Genomic DNA, 9,632 nt, shown 5'->3' on the forward strand with positions numbered 1-9,632 from the left:
CTCTAAGTCCAATCCCCACTCAAGCCGTGCCTGCAGTCCTTCCCCTCTCAAGCACGCTCTAAGTCCTTCCCCTCTCAAGCACGCTCTAAGTCCTTCCCCTCTCAAGCACGCTCTAAGTCCCTCCCCTCTCTCATGCACGCGCTAGCTGCCAGAGAATAGTGATGGGATTTATGGCTCTTTGAAGGGAGCCGGATCTTATGGCTCCGTTCCTTTCAAAGAGCCGTTCAAAAGAGTCATTCAAAAGAGCCGTTTTTTTAAAGGGGGCGGGGTTACTAGGTTTATCTGCGAAATAATCACCAGGATAATGATTGACTGTATTGCCAGACCTAATGTCAATAATCTGCATTGTAAACATGACACAAGGTGGTGCCATATTTATGTCAGTGAATGTACTTTGAATTTACCCTCTGTATGTGTTAAGTAAATAAAGTTGCCTTGCCTTGAATGAAATTCATGCAACTCTTAATATTAGATACTGTGTTTTTAAGTGGCGATGGAGATTATTTGCTGACCCTGCTTTAAAGGATATTTTGCCTTTACAAATGGTGCGCTTTATCACTGTCTGGGTTTTGGTTGAAGTGCATCCAACTGCGTTTTCGCGTTTGGCTCATTTTCCATCCGAAAAAACACGTTGTCTACCTCTCCTGTACCGCTTGTTATTACTTCTCTCTCGCGCGTATTCCGTTAAGACCCACCCCATGTCACTCCTCGTGCTGAAACCTGGTATTCACTCTCTGTCCTAAACGGCTTGTTGGAGCTCGCCCCCCCCCCTAACTTACCAACTTGGCTAACATCTGCAATGTACATTTTGTCAATAATTATTTATATTACTGTACTATTACATGTTAATAAAATATAAAGTTAACTATCAAAGAAATCACATAAACTCAAGTATAAAGAAGAGACCATGTTGTAAGAAAATACTTAACAGATAAACTACAATTGTATTGATCATGAAAATAATAAAAGAAAAGTATCAAAAAAGAATCGGAATCGCAATTCTTGACTTGGTATCAGTATCGAAACCGAAATGTTGGTATCGCTACAACACTAGTAGATATTGCACATCATCCCTTTTCTTTCCTGTGGCTTAAAGTCTGATATTAGTGGCAGAGATTTGCTCACCTGGCAGAGACAAGTCGCCCGCTGGGTCGCTCTCTGTTTTGGTCAACCTGCTGTGTTCTCTGCTGCAGTCCTGTAGGATGTTTGCCCCAGAATGCATCCTGTCCTCTGAATCACGCAGGAGAGTAAATGTCAATTACTTTTACCCTTAAAGACAACCAATCTCTACCAGGGTCACATAATGAACTGTTTTCTGAGGAAACTCACCATCATCTGGAGACAGGGATTCTGCCACATCCTCTGCAGCTGTGGCCTGGAAGGAGAGAAGGAGAAATATCTGGTTAATCCTTTGTTTTCAGCAGAGTGGAAACTGAAATGTCAGGTGGTGCAGAGCGGGCTCACGTCGGTGGGGGCGGGGCTGCTGGACAGCAGTGTGTGTGGCTGTGCATCAGACATCTCAGACAGCTTCTCCTCATCTTCTTCCTGGATGGGAGACGATGGAGACCTAAGGGTGCTGTAGGGGAGGACAAGGCAAAAAAATGTATAAGTAAAGAAAAATATATAACAGGTAATTCAATCAATCACAGCCACATATATTTTCACTCTTATTCTACCTCTGCAAAATATAGAATAATGGATTCCAGATGTTTTAACCTTAAGAATACATTTCAAAAACTTTAGTCGAGTAGCATGTAAAAGCTGCCTTTTTCTAGTTTATTGTGTCTAAATGGTCCTATCTGAAAAAATCTGCAGCAGCCACTGAAATATTATAAAGTTGAAAATATAACTGAACACCACATCATTGTATGAAAGAGGTTGTAGATCTTATTATTAATAAAGCATAATGTAAAGAGATGTTTGTGAATAATGTTGCATATACATATAATCTGGTTTCCTGTCCTGACCTGATTTCTTGTACATGTGAACCTACCTGTCAGGTGACTTGCTGACTTTGCCTTTCTGCAGACTGCCATCACTCAAATGCTCGGGGGAGCTCAGCTGTCTGCCGTCGCCGACCAGACCTCCTGAGAAGTTGATGTCATCATAGAGGGGGGCAGATGGGACGGCAGGAGACACTGAGCTCATACCATTCAGAGCCTCCAGCAGAGAGATGGGCTCAAAGCCCGGGGGAACCGAGTCCGTGCTCTGCAAAGAGACACAGACGAGAACTGATGGTAACAATGCACAGCTTATTTAAAGGATACAATTGCATCGAAAACACTGTCAGAGATGGGCTAGGGCCAGTTTAGATGTTAAGAGTCCTGGCCCTAAGGTCTGCTAGCCTACAGTAAGTTTTACCCCAAATAGTTGGTCGATAAAATGCCATAGGAAGCTGCAATGGCAATATGCTTTGAACCACATAAGGACTAAACTTCTTTTTTTTTGTACTTAATTTGTGAATTTCTGCTTCTTTTTTCTTTCTTTTTTTAAATACTGTGAACCTAGAAAAAAAAGATTAGAAAAAGTATCTATTATGCAGCCTGAATTCACGACCAATTTTCCCCCTGATGTTACTTGCCGTCTTAGCCAATAATATCTGATTATAAACAGATGTACAAAAGACTTACTGAGTGCTCGTCATGGTCCATAGTCTGAGCCAGGACAGGGCTGAAGGACACGGGGGAGAGAGCCCCGGGCTTTTTCCTCACAGCTCTGATCTGCAGCAAGGCTCTGAAGGCTGGTAAAGTAACACAATAATAATGGACAGTCATTAATGTAATCTTTGACCTGTCCTCAAACAGCATCAATAAAAGCCCTTTTAGGAGAATAACTGTTTCAAAAACATTGTGAGACTTCTTACGCAGCCTGCAGATGGGGCAGTTGTTGGCCTGGTAACGCAGAGTGTCTGCGCAGGAGTTGCAGAGACACAGGTGTCTGCAGGGCAGGATGAGAGTGTCTCGCAGGTCGGACAGACACACAACACACTCGTTGCTGTTGTCACTGTTCTCATCGTCTGACTGCTGGAAAAGGGAAACAAAATCAAATGAAAAGTTAAGCAAAACAGAAAGAAAGGTTTACAGCATTGTGATTTATGAGGTGATGTTATTAAAACCTTGGTTTCCTGGTTGTTTTTGTTTTCAATCCCATAGATCTCCTGCAAGAGGTAGCTCACACGATCCACCTGAAAAGTGCATTAACAAATTGTTTAACTTATCCTCTCCACTTTGTTTTGTCTTCATTTGTTTGGTCCGTTTAGCTATACATTTGGGCAGGATTGTACAAAATGAATTGATTTATATTTCAATGCTGAATGTTATGAAAGGCTTAAAATGAATAGCATCGGTGTGAGCTATTAAATAAATGGGGACAGAGAGTCTACGTTACATGAAATTATTTGGAGCTCTCTAAAAGTAGACATTTACCGTCTACCTGCCAGACTCCCAAGGGTCGCGTAACAGATTATTTTGGTCTTTTTTCTAAAGCCGCAGATGAGTATGTGGCTCACTGATGATCTGCGTTAACATCCTGCATTGTATTCACAACACAATCACAATTCACTGACTAGTACTGAGGGTATTTCAAAAACAACACATTAACAAAAATCTGTGTAATACGATACTTAAATTGCACTTTATAATTTGCCAATCCATAACATGATTAATAATATATAAAATAAGAAAAATCCTGAACTTACAATTTGCTTCTGCTTCAGTGGCTTGACAGAGAAACTGCCATCAACGTGCTGAAGTTTAAAAGAAAAAAACGTTAAATATTCACATCAAAACATTTATCTACACCAAGTGAAATGATTTACTTTAGATGTCTACATACTCTTTCAAAGGCTGCCAAAAGTACGTGAGCATGTCCGAGGCAATCTTGAAGAGAAAACACAAGACTTTGGTTGATAGTGATGTTGACCTAAATGTTTATTTAAGCTTACGTTGCAACTGCCAACACCGGCATAAATATTACAATTTGTTATGACTGTTGAACTATTCCTTCACATTACTATCTCTGTCTCACTACGTCTTTATTTGTATACAACCAGTCTCAATGGAACAGATGTCTCGTCCTGACTGTGATGCAGCTCTAGTAACTTACCGTCCCCTTCATCAACAACAGCCTGGATTACTATGGGAAACACTCCTCGGTCAAGGTCAAAGTTCAGCTTTAGGAGAAGAGAGAAAATAAATATTTAACGAGTCACCACAGGTGTAAACAGAGGACATCCATGTGTGTAGGTCGGAAGTTGTGTTGATAATGTAGACCTAGATACATGTGTGCTGTATAACAGAGGATATTTACAGACATAGAACCACACCGATCGTTGATTAATGTGTGTGACAAACTCCAAAAACTTCTGCAGATACTTACATCTTCCTCTTTCCACTCGGTGAAATCTATTTTAAAAGACGGCATGGAGAACTGTTGGCTCACTCCTCGCTTGTAGTGCACAGTTTCAGAGACCAGTGAGGGATTCTTTGGGCTGTACCTGCACACACAGAGAAGATGATCAGTGTGCAGAAGCATACATGAATCTTGGATGTAAAGTGAACTCTGTTTCGTCAACTGGGCAATAACATAGGCTGACATTTAGACATTTATCAGTACGCAAAAACATTTTTCTTTTAATATCTCGTACATGCACTACTTTGTAGATAAACTATTATAATAGAAATATATATTTTGGATTGTGGAGACATGTATCATCTTTCTGTCTCATGTAATTGTAACACAATAACTTCAGTACCAACTATTACTTTCATCTTCTTCTAAGTTTCATCAGCGGTAACCATGGCGACTGGAGGTTGCTAAGGAGCCAGTGTATCTATTCTAGTCTTTGTGCTCCAAGGCTTGAATCTTACAGATTGATGTGCCCTCTGTTTGTTTCATAAATCACAATTGTTATATTAAAAGACTACATAAGTCCAATTTCATTGGTTTGATTTTTAGCAGCTCACCCTTTGTGATAATACTCATTAAAAAAGGAGTTTGAGAGCAGATTCTTACACTGCCATCCCATTGGAGAACTCCTCAAACGCCTGGCAGTAGAGGGTGATGGCCACCCGAGCGTCAGCATCAAAGGTGAACTCCACACCATACTGAACCTTTGGTTTTCCACCTTCCTCCACAGGTGTGTCAGAGTCATCTTTATACCTAGAATCAAAAGGTTTGACAAACTTTTCAATATTTTCCTTACAAGAGTTGTTCACTTTTTACTGATGTGTGGTAATATTGCTCTGCTTTTTGTTACCTGACCAAACGCAGAGAGTCCTTTCTTATATTGACGAGACTCCTCAGGGTTTTGACAGGCTCGTGGGGTGCAGGCGTCACATATGGAAACTAATGAAAAAACAGCAATATGGATGATATTTAATTTGAAACTCAAAGCAACATGGTTTGACTCATCCTATTACTGACAAGAAAAGGTAGAACTATATCAAAGTCGTTTTTAAGCTGCTCTCAGATGAAAACTAAGACATAAATATCAGTCTTTACCTGCACTGGCCTATTTCCAAGAAAGTTCAGGTCCATGTTTTCTCCAAAAAGGTATCCCTCTGGATGTGGTGTGTCAAACTTTTCTCCTCCCATGAAGAAGTGGCTCGCAAAATAGTTCCCTGAGGACATGAGAAAAAACATGAAAAATAATGGCACTGCAAGCAACATTATATAGTGAAAAGGATGTATATACAGCTAGTTCAAATCACACAACATCATGCCAAGCTTTGTAGCATGGACATGGTAACTCAAACGTCTAAATCTGAAGAGATTTGTGTTTAATTACAATCATTGAAACTACCCATAAAACAAAACATATAATACAATCAAATAAACAAGGTTAAAAATAATTACTTTGTTTTAGTCATCATAGGTTTTTACTGAGATGCCGGGGTAACATGATGAGCTGAAGGCCAGTTGAAAGTAACATATGATGGGTTTGTATGGGTTCTAAACAGAGTCAGATGTATTGGTCTAACATTGACATGCCAGCTCCAAACTGTGTTTTTACCGTTTGAAGGTGTCCTAATAATAAAGTGAAAGTGTTAAAACCATGCAACACTTAACAGATACTTCTTTGTATAGCTTTGTAATCGCAGGCTAACAAGAACAAGTGCCGTAGAGATTTCTTATGCAAACTATACATTATTTGTTGATATGGGTGTCACTCTCTTGTGTCAGTATGAGCTCATGGATGATCAATTTAATGTGGATATAACACTTTTTGATTGTTTTTTGATTTCAGTGTTGGACATACATGTATTACAGCATGATCACAATAACAATATATCAACCTTGAGATACATAAACGACTGTAAACATCACAATGCTTTCTGAATAACGGGTGACAAAGACAGTCACATCTCTGTATGCTCATATATATTTCTTATGATTGTCTAACAGTGTATTCTAGCTGATGAGAGTCAACAGCAAGGAAACACCAATTAGACCCTTATTTACGTTAGCGAGTGTATGCTCGGTGTCTCATTGTTTATTATTGCTTAGAGAATTCGTGGTTAAGGGAGATCTGAATTCAGCCAATAGACACTAGCGATCACCTACCAGATTTCGGTGGAAATCGATAGGCCGAGTTGGCCTGGATATCGATATCCTCAACACCAGCGATTCTGCGACTCAGGATGGACCCCATCTTCCTGATGCTAGCTACAGTTAGCCTGGCAGCTATCAGCGCGTCACAGTTCCGATGAACTCTCCCTTCAAACGTACACTAACGCCAAACAAAGATTATATCGACAAAGTACAAAGGGTGTCGTTAATCTGACATTGTACACGTTCAGTTTGCCCAGTGGCTATGTTGCAAATGCTAATGCTAACAGGAAACAAATAGAGACAAGGCTGTTGTTTTGCCAGAGCTGTGCTAACGCAGCAGGGAGGCAACCTGATTGGCTGTCTCCAAGCGTTCCAGAGATTCAGGGCGTTCGCTTTCTGTTTGGGGACCGCCCGGCGGGGAGGAGATCAGGAGGGACGAAAGAGTAAAGCACGGTCTATATATTATAGTACGAAACGCTGCTCCATAATGAACAGCCCTGTAATAACTTGTTGCTTTGTGATTCATTATTTTTTGTGAAATCACCACTCTCATGTAATTTATTTTTTCTCATTCCGTACGTTTTAATCTGAAGTGTGTTATTTGTTTGACACCATGGGGCGTGTTGGTTTACTGCCCTCCAGTGGTCACAGTAATGCACAACTACATCAATGTTATCAGATGAGACACCTTTATTCATCCCACAGAGGGTACAACTACATTTGTACAATATAGAAATTACAAAATTCACAATTTACAAAATACTCATCTAGTACCAATAAAATAATAAGACAAGTTAGAAACAAATAATATCTGCAGTGTCATGGTGGTACAAACAATTATAAAACAATACACATTTCCAAATATAAACACAAGAAATATGTTTACATTTAAACTTAACTAATATTTTCAAACTTAATTTGGCAACATTATTGCAAAATGCAGGTGCAGGTATTGTCATTACGNTGCTTTGTGATTCATTATTTTTTGTAAAATCACCACTCTCATGTAATTTATTTGTTCTCATTCCGTACGTTTTAATCTGAAGTGTGTTATTTGTTTGACACCATGGGGCGTGTTGGTTTACTGCCCTCCAGTGGTCACAGTAATGTACAACTACATCAATGTTATCAGATGAGACACCTTTATTCATCCCACAGAGGGTACAACTACATTTGTACAGCAAGTAAAGAGCCAAAGATAGCATAGGCCTACTATTAATTAATACGTATGTATACAATATAGAAATTACAAAATTCACAATTTACAAAATACTCATCTAGTACCAATAAAATAATAAGACAAGTTAGAAACAAATAATATCTGCAGTGTCATGGTGGTACAAACAATACATATAAAATAATACACATTTCCAAATATACAAGAAATATGTTTACATTTAAACTTAACTAATATTTTCAAACTTAATTTGGCAACATTATTGCAAAATGCAGGTGCAGGTATTGTCATTACGAGAGACCGAACATGTAAAATATAAATGGTGTGGTTGAGCAGCTTGGAGAAGATTATTTAAGACCATGCTATCATTTAAAAACATCCAAATGCTTCAAATAGATATCTATAAAATCTTAATCTATCCAACATTGAAGTGAACAGAAACAACATGTAACTGTTTAAAACTGTATTGATTAATTTGTGCAATAGAAAAGGCAGTTAGAATTATACTTACAAATAATGCAGATCATACAGCTTATAGAATGTACTTCATTTATTCTGTATGCACAACAGACTCTGCTGATCTCATTTATGTGATTAAAGTGTCAGATCTGGCAACATAGAACACAAATACAGTAATTGTCTTCATCAGATAACATCGAAATATTTCATCTGATAACACTTAGATTTCATTGGATGAAATGTCCACTTTGGTTTCTTAGTGCTTTTTCATCTTCCTCTCGAGAAGAATTGGCATCTCAGGATAGCTTTGTTTTCTTCCGATATCTTCAAACCTTCGCAGAGGAGGTCATGGATCGTCTGCATTGAATCCACCTCTGATCTCCAAAGTGCTGCTCTGGCTCTGATAAACTGTGAGACCTCAGTCTCGCTTCCTTTGGCCAGACTCATGCTATCTTTACAGATGAAGAAGATATCCATGCCGAGGAACAGAGCATTGAGCCCAATGAGACCGGCCCTGGCTGAGTTGGAGAGGGCAAGAGGCCCTTTGACTGCTGCCTGACCGATATCTGGGATATCTGCTGCCACCCTGGGACTGCTGCGTAAAGCTTTCCCTTCCTGCACTGCCACTTTACCAGCACTCAGAGCCAGCTCTTCACTTTTTAACAGCTTGAAAGCAGAGGCTGCATCAACTAATGAGTCAATACCTTTTCCAATAACACCTACTTTAGCTAGCACCTTGCCGACCCCGAGAACAGGGATTGCTTCTCTTTTGGTGACGACCTCCAGACAACCCTGGAGACACTGCATATCCTTCCTGAAGCTCTCGAAGACTTCTCTGGCTTTCTTTTGATATGTATGGTTTACTCCAATCTCTGTGGCGGTGGTGACAGCGCTGTTGACTCCGCTTGTAATTCCCATGCCTACCCCGGTCAATGTCAGAGCCAAAGACACTCCAGCTGTTACAGGAATTAAAGCCAAACCAACAATGGAGAGCACACCTCCTACTGCCCCCACTGAGCTGCCTGCCACACTGGAGATCTTTGCTCCCTTATTCATCCTATCTAACTGAACAGCATGCTCCTCCAGGTCCTTGAGAGACTGTTCCATCCTCGGCTGTCGCTCTTTAAACTTATCGATGAAATCAGAGCAGGGTTCGTCCCCCTGAAACAAGAACACCACTCGGAAGCTCTGGTTCATCCTGACGATGAGAAAAGAGGAAATACAAAATAACATGATGAAGGAAAAAAGTTAGTACGTAACCTATAATACAAAAAACATTGGATTTGAGATTTTCTTTATGGGACATACAATAAAATCAACAAAAAACTAAATATTTCATAAGCCAGGTATGCTTTCAAAAACGAGTCCTGAATCATGGATGTCTAGCTAGGTCTATTTGGTAACAAAAGTTACCTCTAAAACCCTGAAGTTGCTGCAAAATCAA

General features: G+C 39.8%; 2 protein-coding genes across 3 annotated transcripts in view; both read right to left on the bottom strand.

The window, feature by feature from the left end:
* The window catches only part of mgrn1b (mahogunin, ring finger 1b), a 10,372-nt gene extending 3,465 nt beyond the window's left edge, over positions 1-6,907 (bottom strand). For both annotated transcript variants that reach the window (XM_010780032.1, XM_010780033.1), the window contains exons 1-15: positions 6,565-6,907; positions 5,503-5,621; positions 5,258-5,346; positions 5,014-5,160; positions 4,378-4,495; positions 4,105-4,171; positions 3,835-3,878; positions 3,698-3,745; positions 3,116-3,184; positions 2,864-3,023; positions 2,631-2,740; positions 1,994-2,208; positions 1,465-1,576; positions 1,330-1,375; positions 1,126-1,230 (exon numbers count right to left, since the gene is read on the bottom strand). In XM_010780032.1, the coding sequence (XP_010778334.1) occupies positions 1,126-1,230; positions 1,330-1,375; positions 1,465-1,576; positions 1,994-2,208; positions 2,631-2,740; positions 2,864-3,023; positions 3,116-3,184; positions 3,698-3,745; positions 3,835-3,878; positions 4,105-4,171; positions 4,378-4,495; positions 5,014-5,160; positions 5,258-5,346; positions 5,503-5,621; positions 6,565-6,652 (1,537 nt within the window). In that variant the 5' untranslated portion in view covers positions 6,653-6,907. The remainder of the gene's footprint in view (positions 1-1,125; positions 1,231-1,329; positions 1,376-1,464; positions 1,577-1,993; positions 2,209-2,630; positions 2,741-2,863; positions 3,024-3,115; positions 3,185-3,697; positions 3,746-3,834; positions 3,879-4,104; positions 4,172-4,377; positions 4,496-5,013; positions 5,161-5,257; positions 5,347-5,502; positions 5,622-6,564) is intronic.
* Positions 6,908-8,177: 1,270 nt separating this feature from the next.
* apol (apolipoprotein L) lies at positions 8,178-9,426 on the bottom strand. Its single transcript, XM_010780034.1, has one exon. The coding sequence runs from the start codon at positions 9,419-9,421 to the stop codon at positions 8,456-8,458; it is 966 nt and encodes a 321-aa protein (XP_010778336.1). The 5' UTR covers positions 9,422-9,426; the 3' UTR covers positions 8,178-8,455.
* Positions 9,427-9,632: the final 206 nt, after the last annotated feature.

This window comes from Notothenia coriiceps, unplaced genomic scaffold (assembly GCF_000735185.1).
Source record: "Notothenia coriiceps isolate Sejong01 unplaced genomic scaffold, NC01 NC01_scaffold00021080, whole genome shotgun sequence".
NCBI lineage: Eukaryota > Metazoa > Chordata > Actinopteri > Perciformes > Nototheniidae > Notothenia > Notothenia coriiceps.

Excerpts from the sequence above, each read along its gene's own strand:
- apol (XM_010780034.1), bottom strand. The coding sequence starts at position 9,421 with ATGTTATTTTGTATTTCCTCTTTTCTCATCGTCAGGATGAACCAGAGC.